Raw genomic sequence first — 26381 nt, 5'->3', positions numbered from 1 at the left:
AAGAAGAATTGTTTTCAATCCTACTCAGGTTTCGTAGACACAAAATCGCACTGACAGCAGACACGGCTAAAATGTATAGGCAAATTAACATGAATTTAGAAGACAGACCACTTCAATGCATCTTATGGAGAGCATCACGTGACGAACCGATCCATGTTTACAGTTTGAACACAGTCACTTATGGATTAACTTCAAGTTCATTCTTGGCCACAAGATGCCTCAAGCAGTTGGCAGAAGATGAATCATCAAATTTCACAGTAGCCACTCATGTCTTAACACATGACTTCTACGTTGACGATTTTCTGGGAGGAAATCATTGCATTGAAGGTGCAATAAAGCTGCGTGAAAGTCTCACAGAATTACTCCGGAAGGGAGGATTCAATCTACGTAAATGGTGCTCCAATAGCAAGGCAGTGTTGCAATCTATTCCAGAAGAATTGAAGGCAGTACAGGATCTAGTGCAATTCGACACAGAAGGCACAAAAACATTGGGAATTTCATGGCGCCCATCCACGGACGAATTTCTTATGGACAGCAAGGTCGCCACAACAGTGGATGTAGGCTCGTTGAAAATCTTCACAAAGCGCCAAGTTGCCAGCATAATTGCACAAGTGTTCGATCCAATCGGACTAATATCGCCAGTGGTGATAACATACAAGTCGTTCCTGCAGCAGTTATGGCTCCACAATGTAGGATGGGATGATCCGCTTCCTATAGATTTGCAGAAAACATGGCGTCGTCTTCATTCGCAGCTCACATGTATTAACGAAGTAAAAGTACCACGGTTCGTTTTGGCTCCAGGAGACATACGTAAAGTTCAAATTCACGGTTTCTCTGATGCATCAGAGAGAAACTATGGCAGCGTTCTCTTCGTAAGATCAATTGATTCAGAGGGTCACATAAGTGTGAACTTATTGTGTTCAAAGTCCAAGGTGGCTCCGGTGAAGAGAACCACTCTTCCACGTTTGGAATTATGTGCGGCAGTTCTACTAGCCAAACTGGTACACAAAGTATTGCCCATACTGCGTCTATGTATAGACACCATTCACCTATGGACCGACTCAAAAATTGTCCTAGCTTGGCTGGCGTCACCAGCCAGTAAATGGAAACCTTTTGTTGCCAACCGAGTGGCAATTGTACAGGAACTCACGCAGGTCAGTGATTGGAAGCACGTTCCGTCAAAAGACAATCCTGCAGATCTGATCTCACGAGGAGTCGATGCAAAAACTATCAGATCACTTCAGCTTTGGTGGCACGGACCCACCTGGCTCCAAGAAGAGGAGACACAGTGGCCATCATCCAGTTTAGTATTCCGTCCAGACGACAACACTATTCCAGAGCAGCGTAAGGTAGCAGCTACCACATTGGTCACTCATGTAACAACTGAAGAAGAAATCGTATCTAGATATTCAAGTTTATCCAAGCTACTGAGAGTAGTGTCACTCTGCAAAAGGTTCATCAGCAATTGTAGAAACTCAAGAGAGAAAAGGAGTGAAGACCTTACCACCTTTGAAATTCAAGGCGCCACACTTGCCTGCATCAAGATAACACAACGTGCATTCTTCTCTCAGGAAATCAAGGATTTGTCTGACAAGCAGCAAGTACACAACAAAAGCATTTTGAGGAACCTTCATCCATTTCTCGACAATGAAAAAGTAATTCGTGTCGGAGGAAGATTGGAAAACAGTGAATTGGAGTTTCAAAGCAAACATCAAATTATTCTTCATCCGAAGAGCCATTTCGCGAAAATTCTGATATCATCAGAACACAAGAGACTTATACATGCTGGTCCACAGCTTCTCATATCATCACTTCGTGAGAAATACTGGATACCTCGCATACGACAGGTGGTCAAACAGATCATTCACCAGTGCAACATATGCTATCGTTTGAAGGCTTCAGCAGCCCAGCAGCTGATGGGGCAGTTACCCTCAGTAGAGTGAGACCCAGCAAGGCATTCCATCACGTAGGCGTTGATTACGCAGGGCCATACCACATCAAGACCGGAGCCGCAAGAAGCAGATCCACAAGAAAATGCTACATTGCAGTTTTCACTTGTCTTGCCACGAGGGCAATTCATCTAGAGATTGTCTCAGACTTGACATCGCAAGCCTTCATCGCAGCTCTACTACGCTTCACCGCGAGAAGAGGAAAGTGTGCAAGTATTTTTAGCGACAATGCTACCACGTTCCATGGTGCTAAAAATGAATTGCGGGAATTACGTAAACTCTTTCAATCACAAGAGTTCAATAAGGACATCAACAGATTTGCAGCAGAAGAGAATTTCCAATGGAAGTATTCTCCACCACGCAGTCCATCATTTGGCGGGATTTTTGAAAGTGCAGTGAAGTCTATGAAATACCATCTCCGCAGAGTAGCAGGAAACGCCGTGCTAACATACGAAGAACTAGTAACTCTGCTATGCCAAATAGAGGCCTGCCTCAACTCCCGTCCTCTTTCCACACTCCCTGATTCTCATGATGAATTCAGCTACATTACCCCTGGTCATTTTCTTATTGGAGGTCCTCTAACCTCATTTCCTGAACCAAACATTACAGATCTGGCTGCCAACAGATTATCCAGATGGCAGCGCATACAGCAGTTCCAGCAGCGAGTGTGGAGGAAGTGGTCTCAGGACTATCTGCATAGTCTGCAGCAGCGACAGAAATGGACAGCCGTTCAGTCGAATTTGAAGCCTGGCACACCAGTGCTATTGAAGGAGGACAATCTTCCACCACTCTCGTGGAGAGTCGGCGTCATCCAAGAAGTGTTTCCGGGAAGGGATAACCTAGTGCGCGTAGTCACCGTTCGTACTAGAGACGGAGTCTACAAGAGAGCATTAAGCAAAATTGTGCCTTTACCACATTGGGAAGAAAACGCTCCATGAGCTAAAACATTGACAATGTATCCCCTAGTGTTAGGTTGGATGTGAACATTCCAACGGGGGGGAGTATGTTGGAGATTTATCTATAAAAGTAACCATGTTTATTCTTTCTTTATATATTTTATATTGCATATAGCTTCAATTGTTTATTTGTGTATTTCAAATGCCTTAAGTAACCTGCACTCCCATTGGTTAATTCAATCTTAGCGCGGTGTCTAGTTGCCGCCATTTTAGCGCGGTAGTTACTTCCAGCCAGTGTGCGTAGAGAGGCCACTCGGGACACAGCCAGAAACCGTCGCGGACAATTATGGATGCCGTAAGCCCAACGTGGCTACGTTTCATTAGTGGCGCGTTGTTGTAACACCAGCTGCAACTTCGTGTAAACAGTTTTCCCTAGAGAGGAGTGCATGGGAAGTGTAATCAAGTGTTATGTGCATATACCTTATAATACATAGTTATAGTTATCAGTGTGTGTGCCTGTGTTTTCTTTACAACTACCAAGAGGATCGCGGTGAACTTTGCCCTGTAGCGACACAATCCATACCAGAGAGATGTAAGTGGTACCTACCATTTCACTTACATTTAGATCCTACCGGTTCGGATCATCATTCATTTCTGGTCCTTCACAGCCGGACAGGTTCTACATTCAGTTTGGTCCTGTACGGTCCGGTACGCAAACACCTATTCTACTGTACTATAGTTCAATTCATTTTTCTTTCATTGAAATTTAATAACATAAAATTCTCTTTCTTCTTTGCAGGCATAACGATTTACCGTGGAACATCCGCAAGTTCTTGAGGAACCAACTCCGTAACTTCCACTTCAACGACGACCTCCGCCAGGAGGAGCCTTGGTCGAAAAGCTCCTGGTCGCACACGGACCTCTACAGGCTGCGGCACGGGATGGTGGGTGCTCAGGTAAGGATCAGGCATTTAGGCTGAGAAACTCTCTCTAAATGCATGCGATATTTATTTATTTATTTATCACCTATAACAGAGCTCTGGCTTTAATGACAATAGGTGTACATAGAGTAAAAAAAGAACAATTCAAAAATTATAATTGCAACAATACAATACAACAGAAGAACAAAGAAAAATAAATCATAAATACACTAATAATTGCGTAAAGAATACGAGTAGAAATTTCATGCTGTGCATAAATAAAATATATGATATTTACAGAAGTATAACCAAATACATATCTATTGATGCGTTCACTGGTTTCAATAGCATAAACTACGGAGATCGTGATTGTGAACGCTTCGGGGTCAGATGGTAGAGCAAGGTTACGTTTTATGGTTCCCATACAATCTTGCTGACAGGCTTCTGGCAGAGAGTGGAAAGATATCAAGGGATAACCTCTCGGCCAAGCGGTTGAGTGTAGACGGCAGGTGACAGAGCACGGAGATCTGAGTTCGACGGCCCACGTCTTCTTACCGTGCCTGGCGACGAAGTACAAGCTGGTCTCGTAGAGATAGCCCTTGAGAAGGCTATTCGTGCGACGGCTGTAACTTACAAGCCTAGGTACTGAAAATGGTCAACTCGCATATGAACTGTGCGGTTGCCTTTGGCGAGTCCCGAGCCGAGCTCGAGACCTGATAGAGTGAGTAGGTCTACGCCTGGTAGCTGGCAACTTTTGTGAGGTGCTCCTGAATTCTCTCATTTGACTGACTAACGAATTCAAGTGCCTACCTCTTTTAAGCTGCTGGCAAATACTTCCTAGCTGCATGCTCAGCTCTTCCGTATTTGCCAGCCGATGACGGGTTTGAACCCGGTAGTAACGAAGTATGCAGAACCTCCTGACGTCAGGGGTTTCGTTATTTGTGGAATGTTATGTTGTGTAGTGTATTGTCGTTTGACCGAGCACTGATGTCTGGAGAGAGATTTTTTTTTTACAGAATCTCCCTCCGTCTGACTGCCATGCTAAAGGTCCCGGGTTCGATCCCCGGCAGGTTCAAATCCGGGAACTTTTCTAACGTTGGAAGCGGTCCCGATTCCCACCCAGCGTCGAATGACATGGGTACCTGGGGGAAACCGTGGTTGGTAAAGGCGGTCAGGATCGTGATGCTGATCACATCACACTCACTCACGACCGGATCAAGAAAGTGTGGGGCGTTACCCCCAGACCCCCTATACGCCTTCATGGCCTGGGGCTAAGCACAGGGGAACACTTTACCTTTTTTTTTACATTCTCCCTTGAATCGTTCCACACTATATACAGACATTCATAACTATACTGAAATATATACTCATATATAAACACATATACACACATAATTATATATACATACGTACTTATGTACAAAGAAACATGTACAATTCTTTAGAAGTTTAATTTGTTCATAATGTTCTTTGAAGGACCGACAGAAACTGCTGAATGGCATAGCGAAATCCAAGTCCCTACCGTTTCTGAGTATTTCATTGTGCTTAATATATAGTATTAGAATGGGCGAATTCTGGTGTACTGATGAGTAGAATTTGCCGTAATAAAAAGGCTGCCTGAACCGTAACATGTCTTCTTAGCATGAAAATTTAATGTCTGTAGAAGACTTGGACTATTGACTACGCCCGTAAAACAAACTTATATAAAAGTAACTTATGTGATACGAAGACTAAAATTGGTAAACGCTGTAAGTGCCAAAATAATTGAAACACCATTTTCCACGTTAAACTGTGAAATGTGCCATACTTTATAATGTGGAAAACGTGAAATGTGGCTGGTAGTCCTCTAAGTAGTTCAAAGGGCGTGTAAAGAGGTCACTAGTCTGCACGTTCTTACGTGTGCACGTTTACCACTTATAGCCAGTGCTCATACCACTCTCATTTTGTACAAAGGTGTTACATTGAATTCACTGAGTAGTAGTTTGTATGATACCTAATTCTGAAAATATGATATTTTGTATTTTTGTAATACAAATAACGAACAAATTTCTTCTGAATTCTTTCTATGTTTTTGCACACACGTAGGTAGTGGCAGCGCCAGGAAAAAGTTACTAAGTGGGCGGAAGGGGACGAGCAAATACTGTAGAGGGCAATCGCATTAAAACGCAAGAAAACACTACAAACATATAATATTTATAAATATATAATAATAATAATAATAATTATTATTATTATTATTATATTCATGTATGCTGTTTTGTGTTTGTCCTTTATTCAGAGTGGACGTTTACTACCTTGTTTAGATCCATATGATTCGTTTTAATAAAGACATTAATTATTTTTTATTCGTAAGTTGCGTTGTCTCTACTGGCCTATTTCAGTGTTGAAAGACCGGTAGAAAATGGTCTGAAATAGTTTCCCCATATATTATTTTATAATTCTTCTTCTTTCTTGAGATGAAACTACTGATATAAATATTCAATTATAAGATAATAATATAAATGTCAAAAAAAAATTGGAAAAGTTTAATATTCTTGCAAAATAAACATGACATTGGAATAAATTAATTTTCTTAAGTATTGGAAACAACGAAAGTCACTTAGTGAAGTGCATTTCTCCTGTAGGAGAATTCTGCTACATGTGCTTTGTAGATTGCCCACCTTCGGTACGTTCAAGACTTGGCATTCCTTCTTCTCAATAGCAAGGACAACCAGATGAAGCAGCTGGCATTCTGAATCCTGCTCGACGAAAGGCTTTTTAAAAGTTTCAAACAACAAGAGGTTCTTTTACACGCTGCATTGGAAACTGGGATTGTTACAGAGAATACAACTAGAGTGTGAACCTTGTGAAAAGCCATTTTTTCCCCCTAGTATATCGAAGAAATCCATTAGGACTACTTTCGGTCTATCTTCGTAACGGTGAAGTGTTTTGGGCACAATCTGCTGTTCGTCTTTCAGGGAAATCATATCACAGGAATAAAAATCTGAAAAAGGTTAAAATTATCTCACAATTCAAGAAATATTCTGACCCTGGTGAATTTCTCACTCTACCACTCCAAAGTATGTTTATGCTATACAATTACAGGGATCTATGGACATCTTGTAAATAAGTTCTTTGATTTTGATATCTGCAAAGAGCAAACTTGCATACAACCATTGAGGAATGGCAAATCCTAAAAACAGTTATTTTACCTGCCTGCGATACAAATATCTGTCTTGTTCCTTTCTCGCACTGTCTTTTCTTTCATCTGACATTAGTGCAAAGGCTTTCGTCTCTTCCACTTTCTGGCGTATTTCGCTGAGAATAAGTGTGGACATTATGTAGATTCATTTGTTCTGAATCGAATTTTGAGTGTGAATTATAAGGTTCATGTTCAATACATTTCCAAATAATATCGCCTCATTTTGAACTTAAATTCAAGAGTTCCAAGAAATTCCCTCTGTTGTGTTACGTTATGTCAGACTCATCATCATCTCGAAAAGAAAGTCCCTGAATAGTAAGAAATTGGGATGTGTCCACAACAGCGACATGTAGTGTCGGATTTCTTGAATCACCTTTGAATGTCTTTCACTAATTAGTGTTGTCACTAACGATCCACGACTAGAATAATTTTCTCGTACTACAAATGATGTTTCGTGGTCCTCAGAATGTTCGTGATGTTTTAAAACCATCTACATTTAACGCTTTTCCCGGTTCTTAAAACTGGTTGAAACTTAGGTTAATCGCGACGATTACAAAAAAAAAAAATTAAAGAGAAATCACCTATGCCAAGGTCGGTGCTGGAAACTTGAAGGAAAATCACATACATACACTTATATATATATATGTATAAACACAAACAAAATTAAATTTTGTTATAGTCATGTTGGTATTATAAGCAGGAAAAGTGTTATCATGCAGAATACACCAATTAGAAGTCATCATATTCTTTGAAATGAACTCTCTTATTATACGATATTTCATTAACGTCATTTAGGAAGCGGAAGGTGGCAGGCGAACTGTCTGACTGGAGGGCACCCGCCCCCTGCTCCCCCGCTCTGGCCTCTTCACTCCACGTAGGTACTTCTTAATATAATGATTATCACGATGATTCATAATAACTATAATGTAATACAGAACTTAGAAAACCATTTTTGAGGTGACTCAACTTACATTTCTATGCATAAATAACTTTACGAAACAATTGAATGTTGATAATCGATTGTAACACGATGAAAATAGGCCACTCTTAACAGAAAATTAAATGTCGCACCATAAGAATAAGAGTTAAGTTTTATCATAGACAGCGAGATTTCTAAGTAAACAAATCATAATCAAGACAAAAATTTTGAATTTCTTTATGTAACAAAGAAAATGGCTCAAATCTTGAGCAAAGATAAAGTAACAGAAAACTATGACGTCACACGTGGAAATAGCCTGTAAAGCTTAGTCGAATCACCTCATTTTATTAACAGTGTAAGCACATTCTTTGGTTTGCTTTGGGTTACAACATTTGTACCGAAAGTAATGTTAAGTAAAGGTTATACACGAGAAAGTAACTTCAAAATCAGAGCGCACTTTAATTTTCATCATTTGGAAGCGCTTTAAATTTTAAAAATGCAATTCGGTTATAATTCGTGAGGGAGCGTGTGAATTATTAAATAACACATTTCAGCTCTGCGTTTGAAAAGGGGCAACATGAACCCACTAACTGGCAGCACTGTTGCATACATTACAAGGTAGGAGGGATGTAAATATCAAATGCTTCCTTCAAATAGGAAGGGAGAGAGTAGAAATGTTTACTGGGGATGTTCATGTCATGAAAGAACATGATATGCAATGCAACTCTGCCAACGTTTGTCAAAGATTAGTTCTACTTTATACTCAGATAGGCTAATCCTGGTTGCACTTAAAGTTTAAAGGAGTACCCTGAGTAAATGACCATTAGAGATCGTATCCGGAACCCCATGATTACAAAGACGCGGTATTACCACTAGGCCATAGTGGAGGCCCTGAGACTACTGTGTAGAACGCAGATATTGATTTACTCGTTCTCAAGTGTCACGTGTCGCTGGTCACATCAGTGTGAAAACTCCCTTCATCATCAAAGCAGAACAAAATGAGTTGAAGAGAGAGAGTACCTGCTTGGTAGCACAAGAATGGAGCCAGGGCCGGCTAGAAAGTTTTGATTGATTGAGTGATTCATTTGGTTTATTTTACTTCGCTTCTTGTGCCACTTTTGGCCAATTTGCGAAGATGGGGATGAGTGATGATATGGTAAAATTGATGAATGGAGAATCACAAACACCCATGTCAAGGCCAGGATTCGAACCCGAGCCCTTGGCGTCGTAGCGCGATGTGCTAACCACTTTTTTTTTCTAAAGGAAATACCCCCTACACGGAGGTTTCCCCCACCATTCACTCTTTTTCTCACTTTTACACTTTTCAATTCTTACATTTTTCTTTGTTTCTTATCAACTGGACGAACACAAATACCCATGCCTTACCCGGGACTCGAACCCAGAACCCCTGGCGTTGTAGCGCGCTCTGCTAACCACTTTTTTTTTTTTTTTTTTATTTCCAATTATTCACACAAATACAGTAATCTTTACAACTCTTACAGGTATGTTATTCAAGTATTACATTTAAAAAGTTGGCATAAAGTGATTTTCTATAATCTAAAGACATTTGCTCATATTCTTGTATTAGAGTTAGTCCAAAATCCAAGTAATTATAATGTTTTCCCACGGGGAATAAAAACATTAGGTATTGTGCTATTAACCACTGAACTGATTTTTGCTTTGCACTTGGAAACAAATGAAACTCTGGTAAGGTAATGTCTTTTGCTGATACTTGGTTTGGTGAAGTACGACAAATTCTTCTGAGCATTGATCTTAATTTTGACCAAGCTGTTACTGCTCTCTTACATTCTGTTATCTTATGTATAATCGAATCTGGAACATGACACTTATATCAATTTGGAGAATTGCTGAAACCATACTTATGACATCTGTCTGCCGTGACAATTACTTGTTGAATCACTTTATACCATATAGATAATGCTTTGTTCGTTAGATGTGCAGCCGTTACGTTGTTCCATATTTGTTTCCAATTGTATTGAGGATTTTCTCTTTCGATTCGAACTGTTATTATGTTTGCGTTAAGTTGTTCTCTGTAAATCTGTCTGACAGAAGGACTGTCATAAGTATGTTGCACAGTTCTATAAAATGTATTAAGAGCGATCTCGGTATAAATCTTTAATTCACTGGGAATGCTTTGTATGTCCATTGGTGCAATTAATGGTACTTCTTTTAACACTGTAAGTATTATCTGTTGTGTTGTTGAGTCAATTGGGGAATATACCGCTGAAAGACCGCTTTGTATAAATAATGCTCTTGATTGTATCGCCACCCTCTTTAAGTTCATTCCTCCCCTCCTTTCCGGGAGATATAGCTCGCTCATGGCCAAGCGGAACACCGATTCATGCCAGAGAAATTTACCAACCTGTTGCTTTACCCTAGCTATTTGCTTCGCTGACAAGGTCAATGTCTTGGATAGGTACCAAAACTTCGATAAGGCGTAGATGTTTACGTATCTCACTCGCGATTTCAAACAAAGAAACCTGAGTTGATTTGCACGTAAAGTATATATAACTTTTTCAGTCACTATCCTACTATTATGTTCGATGGTATCTCGGATATTTGTATAAAAAAGAATACCTAGTATTTTCACTTGCTGTGCTACACGTACACTAGTGTTATTGCTAAACAAATTGTTGACTCCCAAAGGAAGCAAAAACGTTTTGTTTAAATTTAGCTTTGCACCCGAGACATTTTCGAAGTATTTCAAGTACTTTTGTGCATTTTCCAAATCCCTTTCGCTATTTAACAAAAGCGTAATGTCATCCATAAAACTACTAACTTCAATCGTTTTAGACATGACAGAAATACCCTCATTTATTTCTTGTAATCTTTTAAGTAAGGGAACTAGTGTTAATACATATAATGCACTGCTGAGAGGACTTCCTTGTAAAACACCTCGTTTCATTTGAAATGTTTTCGTAAGACACCCATTAAGTTTTAGTTTTAACTTAATGTGTCCGTACAAAATTTGTATTCATTTTATAAAGGTATCTCCGAAACCAAAAGCCCTTAAAACACTGTACATATATTTATGACTAACTCTATCATAAGCCTGTGAGAAATCCACTGTTAAAATTGCTTTGTTGACTTGCTGGTTTTGTGTTGTAATAATTACATCACGTATAGTTTGTAATAACTGATGAATTGTTCTTTGTGAGTTACATGCATATTGTGTGTCCCCTACTAGTTTATGCATGTAAGGACTTAGGCGAGTGTTTATGCATCTACTGATAATCTTGGTATCACTACTTAGAACTGTAATCGGGCGGTAGTCAGTAACCACTTTAGGTTTCGTTTTTTTTGGAACTAAAACCACAATTCCTGTTCTACTTGAAGACCCTAATTTCCCACTCTGTAATACGTCATTGACCCATTGCGTAAAAACATCCCCAATTAGATTCCAAAAGGTTTGATAAAAGTCTGAGGGCAGGACATCTTCTGCCGTTGATTTATTTCTGGCCGCTTTGAAGACTGCATTTCTTACTTCAGTGTTCGTAAATGGTTTGCTAATTTCCGTTCGCTCTTCTTCGGTTAATCTTTCTGTTACTTGGTTCGTAAAGTCCCAATTGGAGTCTTCGGGATTGTGAGCTTGCCCCATTAAATTTAAATAATATTTTAAAAATGTATTCAGAATTACTCTAGGATTAGTTGTAATCTCGCCTGTGTCGTCTGTTATCTCTGTTATTAGGTGACTTTTAACTTGTCTATGCTCTTGTAAAATATGGTATAAATTTGCCTGTTCTTCATTATCAAAGGGTAAATTTTTGCTTTTAATTTTTACAATGTTTCTCTTTTTCCGGTGTAGTGAAAGTAATTTGGATTTTACCTCGTTAATGTAAGGCTTATTTACATTACCTTGTAATGCTAGACTTTGTAAATCGTGTAACACGGCGTAATATAAATTATACATGTTGTTAAAATCTCTACTTTTTTCCATACTATAAATTTTACTAATATACCGAAATTTTGGTTTTACAATGAATTCCCACCAGTCTGTTAGTGTCTTACTGGGTGATCTACGCTGAACTAGTTCTACCCAAGTGTCTTTTATTAGCAGTTCATAATTTGTGTCCGCCAATACTGAACAATTTAGCATCCAGTATCCTCTTCCCATACATGATTTGTTTTGTTCCAATTTTATTTTTAATATTAAGGCACTATGATCACTGAAACAAACGGGAAACACCCTTACACTTTGTACATTTTCTTTATAATCCTTCGCTATATAAAATCGGTCAATGCGTGAGGAACTTTGAGTTGTAAAAAGTGTAAATCCTGGTTGATCTCTATGGTTACAAACCCATGCATCTTATAACTTTAGGCCCTTTGTTAGTTCATATAGTGCCCGGGAGAAATTATAGCCTGGTTGTTGATCTTGCCTGTCTAGGACGGAATTGAAATCGCCAGCCACTAACGCATTTAATGTATGCGATGTTAATTCTGGACTTAAGATTGTTGAAAAGAAATGTTCTCGTTCTTGCTTATTATGACTTCCTGAAGGCGCGTATACATTGCATAGAAACAAAGGACCTAATTCCGCACTTATTAATCTTCCTGATGGGTGGAAGGTGACATTATGTAAATCGATTCTTTGATGCACCGCTATTGCTGTGCCTTGATATGTGGCAGTAAAATTATTATGAACCTTGTACCTTGCCAGGGATGAAAAATTGTCGATGCCTACTTCTTGTAGGAAGGCGATATCAATATCCGACTGTGACAGAAAATCATTTAACGCCATTAGTTTATTCTGACTTTGTAATTTGTTAAGGTTGATCGTTGCTAATGTGAATGTGTACATTAGGGTTGGCGGCAGGATCTTATTTAAGCAATGCATTAATTATTTTTTTGTACTTTATGCTCTGCAATTGTTCCCCTTTTGACGCTGGCCAGACTCACTCATATGTCTTCTTCACTACCTGAGACATGAACTGTAGGCATTTCTGTATCACTTGGGTTATTTGTCCCTGCCCCTATTAGTTCTAAGCTTTTTTCCTCTTTTCCTAAAAAAGGGTTTGGTTGAATAGGGTTTTCTCTCTTTAGCGTAAGCTTTACTTCTACTGCTGTACTTAGCACGTCATCCTTTTTTTGTTTCTTCGGACGTAAGGTCATATGGTCTGTAGCATTTTTCCTCGCATCCCTGGCGGATCGTGAGCGGTTTTTGGGGGGGGGGGGTAGGTGCTGGAAATTCTGCTGCTGTGAACATCGAACTTGTTGGAATTTGGGGGTCTTGATTCGGGAAGACGAATAGGGTGATTGGAACTATAGATTCGTTCCCACTTACACTTTCACTTACACTTTCGTGCACACTTTCCTTGTTCCCATCACTTGCATTATTTTCTTGCGGATTTAACTGTGGGGGTTTGGGGATCTTAGTACTTGCCTTGGTCTCGTTGTCTTCAGTGACTGCCATCTGCTCGTGTTGTTCCTTGTGGTCCTCTGGTGTAGCCTGTCGGTATGCCGGTACTGGTAAAATGGTTCGTGTATCCCGGTCGTGAGCAGTTGATTCCCTAGGATGGTGTGAAGAACTGGGGAGTGTATTTACCACCGCTGCAGCGTATCCAGCAGTGCGTGTCGGCGTTGCCACCCTATTCTGGCACTGATGATGTAAGTGGTCCTGCGCGTTGCATCTAAAACAGAGTGTAGGTTGTCCTTCATAAGTAGTCCAATAACACTCTTCATTTAACTTTATGTAAGATGGCACCGGTTTTTGTAGGATTATGCGTACTATTTTCCTGCCCGTTCTGACTGGGTAGGGGAGGGTGGTGGAATAAACTTCATCTCGTACTGCTTGTACTATTCCGTATTTGGACATTTCGGTTGTTATGGCACTGTCTGGTAATTCCATGGGCACTAGATGAATACGAACGATTGTGACAGGTTTGTCTGCTTTATGTACTGGTATATCGTATTCTCCCGTATCGTCTGTGAATACGAAGGTTCCTTTACTACGTGCTATTATTTCCGTTCAAAATTGTTCGGTGCTTAATTTAACAAACACTTGGTGTTTTACAAAGTCTACTTCGATACTCAAAACGTCCGCAACGCGCAATTTTACTACATCTCTCATCCATTCATGGATGGCGAGCGTGGTCGGTCTTTGCTGCACACGGGCGAAGGAAAATTGCAAAGTATTTAACCTTTTGACCGGCATGACTCAGAAATTACATACGTGCACTTAACGTCACTGATACTGAGCTGCTCGCCCTGCTGTTACGATAATATTCACCTGTCTGTAGAAACAAATTCCGCGTGTTGATTATACTCTACTTGACGAAAGTTCGGGAGCGCTCGCTAGACACGTCTGCTCTCTACCTTGCCTCGTCACGGAGACCCACTTCGCCACGGAGGTCGACGCCACTCCGCCACGATGCCAGCTAGAAGGTGTTGACTCTCAGATCATTTTCTGTGAAACCTTTGTGTATTGTGCCAGTGGGAAATCATTATTTAAGTAAACCATTAAAGACACAACTTTTCTCCTGGGATTTCGAGCCGTGCATGGGACTGGTGGCCACACACCATCGTGAGGAAATAGGGGAGCTACGAATGAGTATCGTAACCCAGTCATGAACACATAGAAGAATGACTGGGGATCGTCGTGCTACCCACAATTCACCAAGTAACTGGATGGATGATGTCCACATCTGCGAGGCATGTAGGAGTGTGGCCCGCAGTCGTTAGGGAGCAAACACCAAAACTAAATACTAAGAGCTCTAAATCAAGTCCTCCTAAACTAACAATTCCTAACCTATAATTCCGCTTAGGTCTAATAATGCACATATGGTTAGGTTAGGTTAGTAGGACCTGATTTATATCTCTTAGCATTTAGTTTTGGCGTTTGGTGCAAACTGACTCTGATCACATCAGACTCGTCTATAGATAGACTTTGGCCGTCAAGGAAAGTGGTGCCACGTGTTATTATATAAGGTCTTGCAAAAGGATTTCCCACATTAACATTCACTATAACTTTGTAACGAACAGAGATATTTCAGTTAAATAAAGTTTGTACTTTGTTTGTACAGCACTCTTTAAAGTTTTACCTGGCAACACTGCATGTCTCTCATCCACAACGCCACACCATTCACATCGATGCATTCCTGCAATCTCGTCCTGAATCCGAAATGCCCGCGATAAATGCAGATACACTGTTTTCAGGTCATTCTGATCTCTTGGCTTTTCCGCGTACACTTCCGTCTTGATATATCCCCACCGTCAAAAGTCACACGGAGGCAGATCTGGCGACCTTGCGGGCCATGATGTGAATCCTCTGCGGCCAATCCACCTGCCTCTTGAATTGAAGCACCTGATCGCTCGGAGTCACGTGATCCTTTCAACGCGCAGTGTTGCCAGGTAAAACGATAAAGCCGGCTGTGTCGTACAAACTTTATTTCACTGAAATATCTCTGTTCGTTACAAAGTTACAGTGGATTAAAATGTGGGAAGGACTTTTGGAAAATCATTATTAAAAACCCTTGTATTAGGTTTCAATGTAGTAAGAAAACAATCCTAATTTTTGGAATGCAGATGAAAAATACCATTCACGCACGACGAAACATAAACATCATGAATTGTAGAAGCTCCTGTAGTCCCACAAACAGAACTCGGTCCAAAATCGCTTTAAACATGAAGATATGTCTCCACCAAGTACTCCAAGCGTTTATCATACAAATTAAACACATCATAGACCACCGTTTAAACTGTCACTCCAATCCTTCACGTTAATCACGGTAACCGAGTTTGAAACTTGCACGTTGGACAAAAACAAGAGAGGCAGGATCGAGTGGGTTTGATTGAATCATACGTCTCATTTAAAGCCGTCCATGAAAACCGCTTCCCAAAGCGCAACCGGGACGAACATCAACGCGGTACCACAGCACATCAAACCGCACATTAGCAGAATTAAACGAATTTGCGATTCGAAGGCTCGATTTTGATTCATGATTTACAGAATTCGTTGCAGATTTGGCATATTTATGTTCACATATAATCAAGGCAGTAAGTGTAGAGGAAATGTTCATGCAGTCATCACTGAATCACAAGGAGGGTGAAGGGTGTGTGGTTTAACCATGAACCTACTTCACAAAAACACACCTGAGGGTTTGCTCATTTATACGGAATCTAATCTTACCTTCTATACTCTATCCCGGGAATCGGTGGAGCATAAAGCCAGAGAGAAGCAGTACACGCTGCTGCAAAGTCTGGTGGTTGCTGTTGCTTTCCCCCTCCACTGAATCTTGTTCCCTCGCACTTGTTCATTGGTCGAACCCTCTCGAGTCACTACTTGCGCAGAAACTTGGTTTCGTTCTCCCGCTCCAGAAATTCCCGGGTCAGAGTATAGAAGAGTAGAGTGTGTGGTTCAGTACTATGTTTAAATCTGCAAGTCATCAATTTCATGACATCATCACTCATCCTCATATTCGCGATTAATCAAAAGTGGCAGAAAGACTAGATTAAATAAATATACCATATCAATCAATCAAAATAACAGTCGTAATTCCAATATATATATATAGCCCAAATCCCACCACCCACTGACATAAATGTTCTCCATGAAGGAAGCCCCGTAGGCAAAAAATGCCCGATTACGGACCCCCCTCCCACAAAATTGTCTCAAAAGGCCGAGAATATTAAGAAATCGCTCAATCTTTGAGGGTGAAAATGCCCTTTTTTCACGTCCTTAGCAAAGGTTGCCGCGGGCATGTGTTGCAGCACACATTGTTTCCTTCAATTCTTAATTGTCAAGCTACATTACATTTCTTACAGATCACACACAGATGAATGAACTCCTGGTTTTCAAAAGGTTGTTCAAACAAGGGTGACATCTACATAATACAATACAATTACGTATACATTGTTATACTGAATGGAAAAATATCTACATTGCGCTTGTTTTAAATAAATGGAAAAATAACTACATTGTGCTTGTTTTAAGTAAATGCTTAGGGGTATAATAACGAACAATTCTTTAGAACTTGCTGTGCGTGTTGTTATCCATGGAAACTGACGTTTCTAGGAAACTTAAAGAAAGTATATTTTCACCCCGAAAACTACTGTAAGGGAATTATGCTAGACTTTTCGAATTTCAAATATGAGCATCAGAATTTATTGCAGAAGAGAAGTAGGAATTTGATGGGAATGACGGAAAACAATTATTTTTTAATTACGTTTACTAATGTGAAAAGTACAACAGACGTAAATATTGCTTTTCCAATTTAATGTCGCTATTTCATTCGTTTACATGAAATATCTAACTATTTTGAAAAGGACAATATTTACCCAGTTTATTATTATGAAAACAGAAAATTATGTGTTGAATATTTGTACAGAATTAGAGTATACATATAAAGTTATTTTCTAAAGTTTTCTAATTAGCGAACTTTTCACTTGTTCCCCCTCATTCAATACAACATGCAGACATTTTCAGTCATTAAGATAATTAAGGAACCCAATCTATAACGTGATTGCATCCACAACTTGGCTGAAGGTCACGCATGCTAGCGTACAACGCGGGTCACATCATGTGTCAGAAACGCTTTACCTCAACTATTACATAAGGCATAACTCCGCTTTTCGTGGAAATGAAGTTACATGCATACCTTCGAACTGTTAACTATCAACATTTCAGTGCTAGAAGTAAGAATCTGCTACATTTCAAATTATTGCTCTCATATAGGCACCACAATATTTGTACTCCAGCAGTACTAATTTATTTAAAAGTGCGCTTTTCTCCAAACTGTGTTGAATTGAGTTACGCCACTTGTGTTCTGGACCCCTCATATACCATTATCAATTTTTTTTAAAAGAAGAGTCCTATACACATATTGTCTCAGGGTTTTAGTAAATGAAAACAAGCAACATAGCAAGTAATTCAGTTCTCACAGAAACACCATGTTACGGCAACTTATAAAACATAGCCAACCATCAGTACCACGTGCTTAGAACACACGAAACGTACTATCTTTAGTATCTGTACGTCTATGAATATTTATTATTATTTTCAACAATATTTCAAATAATGAATGAATTTGTTTTCTTATACTTTCAGTTTTGGTCTGCATACGTGCCATGCAGTTCTCAATATTTGGACGCTGTACAACTAACATTGGAACAAATAGATGTGATACGGAGGTTGATTGACAAATATCCCGCCCACATGCAGCTCGTTACGACATCGGAAGGTAATTTCCTGTTTGTAGAGTAGAACAGTATAATATATTGGGAACGATTGTTGCACAACAAATTAGACTTAAATTAAGCATCAAAATAGGTAAAATCGTTAATACTATAAATGTCAAATTAAAACTTTAAAAGTCCAATGTAAATTGTAGGAGAGACTGTATACATCTCAAATGTACACGAGCAATTAACTGTTATTTACAAAACGACTTCAAGGCTTAAGCACTAATCAAGTGAGCTTCAAAATGTCATTCTTGTCATTTTAAAGATGGCGCTTCCTCTACACACTTGCACCAGTGAAGAGGAGTGTTTTCTTACCTTCTGTCAGCCTAATATTTACATAAATTTCTCGGCAAATGAAAATTCAATATCTCTGTGCATGCTTAGCACACCAGCAAGTTTACTAATGGACAAGAAAGTCCGACAATGGCCTCAGTTCAGAGGCAGATGGGTGGAAAGGCCTTTGCAGTGGCTCATAAGTGACTGCACGTGGACCCCAAAGATTTATTCTTCTTAAGATATGGAGGCACTAACTCAAACTTGAAAATATATGTAGATCAGCAATAGGTCTGTGCTAAAATGCAGCAAATTTCTGCAACCCTACATACACAAATCTAATAGATAAGATCCAAAAATAATAAGATTTCGGCTTGACTCTCCCTTGTAACAACTGAGGCCGATTAAACTTAATATAGCAACAATTCAATTTGGATTTCTGAAAGTATTATTAATATACTATTGGTAATTAATATTGATTTCAGAAATGCTGCAGGGATTCGCATGTCTTTTATACTGGAGATGACCTAAAAGTTGGAGAGGAATTACATGTCTTATAGCATTAGTAATAACTGATAGAATTCTATTAATATTTCACACAGGTTTACATAAAACTTGCTTCGATAATGATTATGTACTTGAACAGGAACAACACCTCAATCTGCTAATATTGGTGACATAATATACTTATATTTTGAGGGTGTTTAGGAATTAGGCCTGACCTGGCCTTTCTCAGTAGGTAGAACGTAATACTTGTTATCAGTAACATGTTTGGAGCATGTCCATAGATCCATATCCCGACATGTGGAGAAGTTCTCCTAAAACAAAAAATGTCAAATGCAGTAAAATGAAAAGATTGAAAATGAATATCTACTAGTAGAACTAGTAAGGTGAAATGCATAGCAAATTAATATCATACCACACCAAATTCGGAGACTAGTAAAATATTAACAAATATATTAAAAACCCTTTACAACGATATTATGACTCACAAATGATAACCTACTTTAAATATACTGCTAGAATTATGAAATTACATTTTTTAGGAATTTTGTACTAAAAAGTAATTTTCGAAAAATATATTTAGTATATTGTTTTATAATATTACATTTTTTAAATACAGAGTGATTATAAAGTCTCGATCCATTTTTCAGAAGAAAAATGTATGAGTTTAGAGCAAATGTATTGAGAAACTCCCCAGTGCATGGTAACATATAATCAACATTGAAAGAAAACACATCGGACATAATAAGCTGTGTACAGAACAAAATCCATGAAAGTGTCAGGTCAATGTACTACCATAGGAATAACCTGTATGCATCTCAACGACGAACAGTTTCACAAAACACCTTTCAGACTATTGCCAGTGACATGTTGAGTACAGCATGCTGGATACGTTGACGGTGATGTTGAAGAGAGGTGATCTTAACCCTGTACACCTGTGACCTGATGTAGCCCCATGCAAGAAATCATGAGGTGTGAGATCCGGAGGTCATGTAGTCCAAATTCATTGCGAATCCCTACCAATCTACCTACGTAAAAACGTAGCATCCAAGTATGCAGGAAGAGTCTTTGCAAAGTGGAGAGGGGCTCCATCCTGTTGGAAAGCCACTATTTCCAAGATACCATCTTGTTCCTATTGTGGTTGATGGAACAATTGCAACATATCGAGATCGCATTGCCTGTCACTGTGTGTCCTGCGAAGAAGAACGTTCTGTATACCTTGCACATCGTGATCCCCAACCACACATTGACTTTCGGTGGTGTTTAGTTCCCATTGGAAGACCTCATGTTGCTGTACATTGCCCCATACTCTTCAGTTGTGTCGGATGGCATTAATAAACAACAAGTGTTCCATCAAATTGTCCTCTTCCAGTGCCTGTAACAGCTCTGCACACATTGTTTCTCGACAAACATTGTCCTACCTTCCTAACGTGTGCACCACCTGAAGGTGGTATGACCGTTTCTTTAGAGTGTAATGGAGTATCTTCCGCATAGTCGGTTGCGGTAAGAACAGCTGCCTGCTTAGCCTTCATCTTGACGCATTTTTTTCGGTTTCTGCTGATGGCACCTTCTACCCGTTGCACGGTTTCAGCTGCTACGCTGGGGCTTCATGAACGTTTAGCATCGTGTGCAGTACCTGTGTGCTTCAATTTTTGTACCAGTAGCCTGATATTAGACCTGGTGTGTAGCAGGTTTGTGGAATTTTATTTCGAAAGTTGCCTGGACCTCTTTGAATCTTAATCCCCGCAAAGTTCCACACACCACGGCTATTATCTCTTCTGTAGTTAGTATCATTCACATCGCCTACAAGAGAAAGAGGAATTCAGCCATTTTCACAAAAATTGATAGAATATTTATAATCACCCTGTATAACCTGCCAAAAGGTTTCAAATGAATTAATTGGATTAATATACAGGGCTAGCCTAAAAAAATACATTTTCAAAGTTTTACAGAAAGAAGAGTTTTTATAATAGGTCTAAAATACTTACATGGTTTGAAGAGTACGTCCTGAAGTTTACATTGGTAAGTTACAAGTGACCCTTTTGTAACACGACAGATATCAATGCGATTGTACAGTTCTCCCATCCCAAGTTTTTGCATATTCAATCACACAGAAACTGACGAAACTCCTCCTGGCTAGCGGCCATTCATCTCTACTTACGTCAAGGGTGCTACCGTAATGCTGACGTCACGAAGACAAACGAAAAGCGGAGGTCATAAACGTGAAGACTCTTTCTATGCAACAGTACTAAATGCTTTCTTTTGTATTTCATAATTACAGGGTACTAACTACTACTTCATCTCGAGCTAAACGTAAGAAAAGACAACACTAAGCATACCATTAACAACCAGTATGAAAGTATTTTTTTGTTCAAGATACACGTGCATGAACAAATTCATTATAAGGAATGGCACAATATATATGTTATGCATGTACATATACGCGTAGGTATGAGCGTATATATATATAAGAGTATTTCCTTCCTTGATTCCAGGAATTTATGAGGCCCATCACTCCAGAAAACTGGCCAGCCTTATAGGTGTGGAAGGCGGCCATTCTATCGGGAGCAGTCTGGCTGTGTTGAGGATGTTCTATCACCTGGGAGTGAGATACATGACGCTGACTCACAGCTGCAACACACCTTGGTGAGTCACTTTGCTATTATAGAATTTTCAAGTCTTTAATTAGAAGCTATGTATTTAAGCATATTGAAGTTGTGATCACATTGCTAAATTAAGAGCAGAAAACTAACCGGATGAAATCTCTCCCCGTTTTAGAATTTTAGTTTTTTTTTTTTTTTTTTTAACGCAGCACTTGGAAAATATTTTCAGACGGACCTACGCCATTTTGAATTTCCAGTCGGAGAGGACATGCTAACACAAGAAACCCCATGTCTCTTCGAAAATTTTCGGCACCCTTGACCTCTCAGGACCTCCAAATTTTTTGCTACGTAGTCGAAATCGATAGGGTGATATTTCTTGCCGTTTCCGAGATCCGGTCGACATTTTATGATTTTTGAAATTTGAAAAAAAAAAAAAAATCAGAAGGTTCGAATTTTTGTTAGGCGACGACAGAGCAAAACTTGAATGTTGGAATTTTCTGTCAACTTTTTTCAGTACGTCAAGATTTTTTTTCTTTTCTTAGTAAAAGAGTTAGGTGACTTGCAACGACGACAACACGAACTGCGTATTTCACTAAAATATGTCTTTAACTATTGTCATTTAGGAACCGCCATCTTGTGGTAAAATTGGTAATGGCCAATTTGAAAATTGAGCCAAAAATAACAATGGAGATTGTAATTAAAAGTTCGGAAAAATGGAAATAGGTTCAGGTTTCTCCAATCTAAATAGAATTGGTTTGTTGAAATTTCCAAGGCGTATTTTGCATTTTTTTAAAAAAGATAAACACATTGCATTTTTTATATGATCGGATTTTACTTGTTGTTCCTGAGAAATTCTATATAAATAACATACCTGAAAATTCTATCGTATTTGCGACTATAGTTTTCGACAAATTATTTCCAGTTTTCTTTTTAGAAGGTGTTTCTTAGTTTTTGAATTTTTTGCACGATCGGATTTTACTTGTTGTCCCCAGGAAAATTTCTATAAATAACATATCTGCAAATATTCCATCGTTGTTTACTTGAATTTTTAATCTCGTTGATTTTCTGTGAAATATCATGCCAGCACGAAAATTTGTGACAAGTGTCAAGCTAGTGTCGATAGTTCTCGTTGAACCCGACATCAACGTAATTGCGCACCGGAAGAAAAGTTGTTGTCCACCAAAGCTTGTCCTCAAAGTGGAAAGAAAGTTAGCATTAACAACCTAAAAAGGCAAGTTGATATTTGCAAAGCGTCAATTCCCGAAGCAGCAACGATTGAAGACCTTGGATGCTGGACTCCAGATCTCCTTACCAAGGATTCTGTGTTCAACTCCAAGCCAATGCTTGTGTGAAATATTGTGTTTACTTTTATCTCTTTCACGAATCATTGTTCTTTCTCAACGTCACGGTTAAACCGAGGAAGTAATCGGGAAAGATATTGGATCAGAAAGAGAATATGCCGAGCTCCGTGGCGGAATGGTTAGCATTGCAGCGCCCTACGACGCCAAGGGTCAGGGGTTCGAATCCCGGCCTGGGTATTGATGTTGTTTGTGAGTGTCCTATTATCAATTTCATCATATTATCACTCATCCTCATCTTCGCGACTACCCAAAAGTAGCAGAAAAGCTAAGTAAAATAAACCATATAAAAAAAATCAAGGAACGAGATAATTTCTCCATTTGCTGAGAAAGTGAGCTCTGGAGAGATTTCGAAGCTTTCGAGTGCTGGAGAGTTCATGCCATTCACCTTTAAATCCCTAGTAATGGGGTTTCTTCATTCATCACCAGAAAAGGCTCAATATGAATTCATTAAGTAACTAAAATAGAAAAGAAAAGCCGAAGAAAAGTCTATATTGGAAGTGAGTATTTTTTTTATCAGTTTTAGCCCTAGCTTACTTTACCGTGGGAGAAAGGCTGGAGGACTCACAGGCCCACACTTTTTCATCACTAAAAATTAAGCAACATTTTTGTTATTGCATATTTTCACTGCCTCCATTGTTGCCTATATGTGCATTTATTTATTAATTACAATAATTACCATCTGTATTGAAAATAATAACCAATTATAACATGAGTGTTACATTATTTTGACATTTGGTAAAACTCACAAAAAACATAATAATATTTTTAATAATGCTTTTTTTGTTTGTAGACGGCAGTTGTTTACTAATTATAATAAATACAAAAATTACAATCATTACCAACTAATTGTACACTGTCACTAACAGAAGTGTCTGGAATAACACACATTTAAAGATGGCGCCTGATAGGCCCACCAAGTGCATTTTGCCTCCTATTCACATTACATTTATGTCCTTATGAACAGAAGAAATACAGAAATATTGAGAACATCCTAGGGAACAATGTAATTTATTTTCAATATTTAATAAAAATTTTCACATTTGAAAAATCTAAAAAAAAAAAATGTAAGATAGGGTTAAAGCGCGTTTCAGTTTAATGTCTTTGCTGGAGCGATATAATCTACCTCTGTTAAACACAATTCTGCAACAGTAACTACTGTCAATTCTCTTTTGAACCCACTTGAAAGCGGTTAGATCTGAAGCACGAATTCACCTAGCGTCGTACCAAACAGGTCTATACACTTAGACAAACTTGTTCATATAGCTAATTAGCAATGAACCGTGGTTGCTTCTAGTACAAGATGCAATTTTCATCAGGACTGTGGCTTCCTAGTTTCTTTGATCTTTCGCGCCTACCTGTTGGTTTACAAACCGCTAATTGAGATCTCCAAGGTTGCTCTCAAGCAAGGCTTTAACATTCATCCCAGCAAACTATCGGCAACAGCGGGAACAACAGGATGTGGAGGTAAATTGGATGGTCCTCGGAGATGAAGATGGCGGGAATCAATAGGAGGTGAACACCAATTACTTAGTCGAGTAAACAAACAACACCCCTCGCAAACACTATTGAGAAACGATCTTATGTACGTACGTTCATAAACATGATGAAACTAATTGATACTGATTATGGAGAATGAAGTGCTGAAAATTCATATATTGCTTGGATATGAACTCGAAAAATTGTTGTGTGTGTACACCCCCTAATCCAACGCCCCATATATATATATATATGGTCATTCGAGTAAAGACAAATTTGCCCCATCTAGTAAGAAACAATTGGCAGATATTTTTTAGGAACTTATTACCTTGATGTAGTGTTGTATTTGAGCAAGGCAGTGTAGCAATTATTTTTAAAAATGAATGAAAACCACTCTTCTCTAACTTGTACGAGCTCACATTTTTTAAAAGTAGTAAGTTTTGAGTTATATTAAGAGCCAGTGGTCTTGTAATGAACAAGCCATGTCCACTAAGATAAATTAAAATATTTTTGTCCCTCCCCCTTTAGTTTGTGCACCCAAACACTGCTACTGTTGAGAGCTATTAAATCAGATACATTTAGTACTGAGACAAATTTGCAATAAATGGAAAATCAGATAATTCACATCAAGATGTTCGCCTTTAACATTATTTTAGTTGTGTGCGACCAAATTGCTCCAAATATATTATTTTTTAGCTAAATTTTGAGACGTCGAACGACTACGGCTACAGAGAGAGATATGTGCATTTTCTATCAGCCCTTTCAATTACATAATACTTACATGTGTCTCAGTCGGTAACGCGTCTGACTACCATGCGAATAGTGTTGCCCACGAGACGAGACGAGACGAGACTTTGGTCTGTCCCGTCCCGTCTCGTGAAAATGCTGTCTCGTCTCGTGTCTCGTCTCGAAAATATTCGTTTGTCCCGTCTCGTGTCCCGTCTCGAAGGGTTCTGTCTCGTCTCGTCTCGTCCCGTCTCGTTTTGTCCCGTCTCGTCTCGTAAAAGTGATCTGGGATATCATGCCAAGAAAAGTCAAAAGTAGCAGAAACACAAAATATTTTTCCGGAAAGTGGGATAAAGCTCCAAATATTTTACCCAATGCGTGGCGAGAATAAATAAGGTTCGTTAATCATGAGGACATAATATTAAAAATGCAGTTTGTTGGTCACTGATTGCTAGGTATCTTATGAAATCTACTTTGTGGTTTTTCTCGCTTCATACAACTGTCTATCCATCGTACATTTATACCAAGTTTGTTAGAATCTGTCCCGTTTCCCGCGCTAGCGATCGCTCGACAGTTTTGGTGCCAATGAGAAACGAGAAAAAAGTCGTCTGCTGGGCATCGAGGAGCGGTTGGAAGGCAGAAGAGAGGAGCTTACGTAGACGTTGTTGCCACGTTGCGTATTTTAATTTGCTGCCTGGCTTTGGTTTTCCCCAGCACGGAGTTCAGGCGGTCTTCAGCAGCAACACCGCTTGGTTTATGCTAGAAAAGCCAGCGATCAGCTACCGCGGGAAGCCGGACAGGTTGTAACAAACACGGTATAAGTGAGTGCTCTTTTTCATTACTGCTATACCTTTTGGAAGTCTTGAAATGTTTTCCAATAGACCTTTTTTCTTTCTGAATGTCGAACTTCCGTGCACTATGAAAATGTACATTGTTTTCTTTAAATTCTAAGCTTGGCGCTGGGGAGCAACAAAAAAGATTTTAAATGTGTAGTACGAACACAAAAGACTATTGAAAATTTCAATATTTAGTATATTACAAATAGAAAGCATTTATTGTTCTTAATATTGTTAAACATATTATATGACATAAGTTTCAAAAAGTGTTTCTTTGTGATATTGTGCTGTTTCTTATGCCCAGCTTATGACGAACATACTTCTTTGTTTACCCTTTAGCCTCTAAGTCCGGTACCACCACCGCTTGATCTAATTTATCCTTCGGCAAGCACGCATCTAGAAATATATGTCGGGGGAGGGTGTCTGAGCCAAGTGTTTCAGAAAAAATGATAATAATAACATTAACGACAACAATTAAGCAAATGTTTAAATTAATGCATTAATATAATTCATAGGTCTATTCACTTGAATATGTAA

General features: G+C 39.0%; 1 protein-coding gene across 1 annotated transcript in view; it reads left to right on the top strand.

Annotated features, from left to right (window-relative positions):
- LOC145978339 (dipeptidase 1-like) overlaps positions 1-26381 on the top strand; it is a 201303-nt gene that overhangs the window by 63653 nt on the left and 111269 nt on the right. Inside the window, exons 3-5 of the mRNA XM_083110924.1 lie at positions 3645-3801; positions 17932-18064; positions 21338-21488. Coding sequence (XP_082967050.1) covers positions 3645-3801; positions 17932-18064; positions 21338-21488 — 441 coding nt within the window. The remainder of the gene's footprint in view (positions 1-3644; positions 3802-17931; positions 18065-21337; positions 21489-26381) is intronic.

Source organism: Lepisma saccharinum, chromosome 24 (genome assembly GCF_977018435.1).
Source record: "Lepisma saccharinum chromosome 24, izLepSacc3.1, whole genome shotgun sequence".
NCBI classification, from domain to species: Eukaryota; Metazoa; Arthropoda; class Insecta; order Zygentoma; family Lepismatidae; genus Lepisma; species Lepisma saccharinum.
This window is presented reverse-complemented; position numbering and strand designations above follow the sequence as displayed.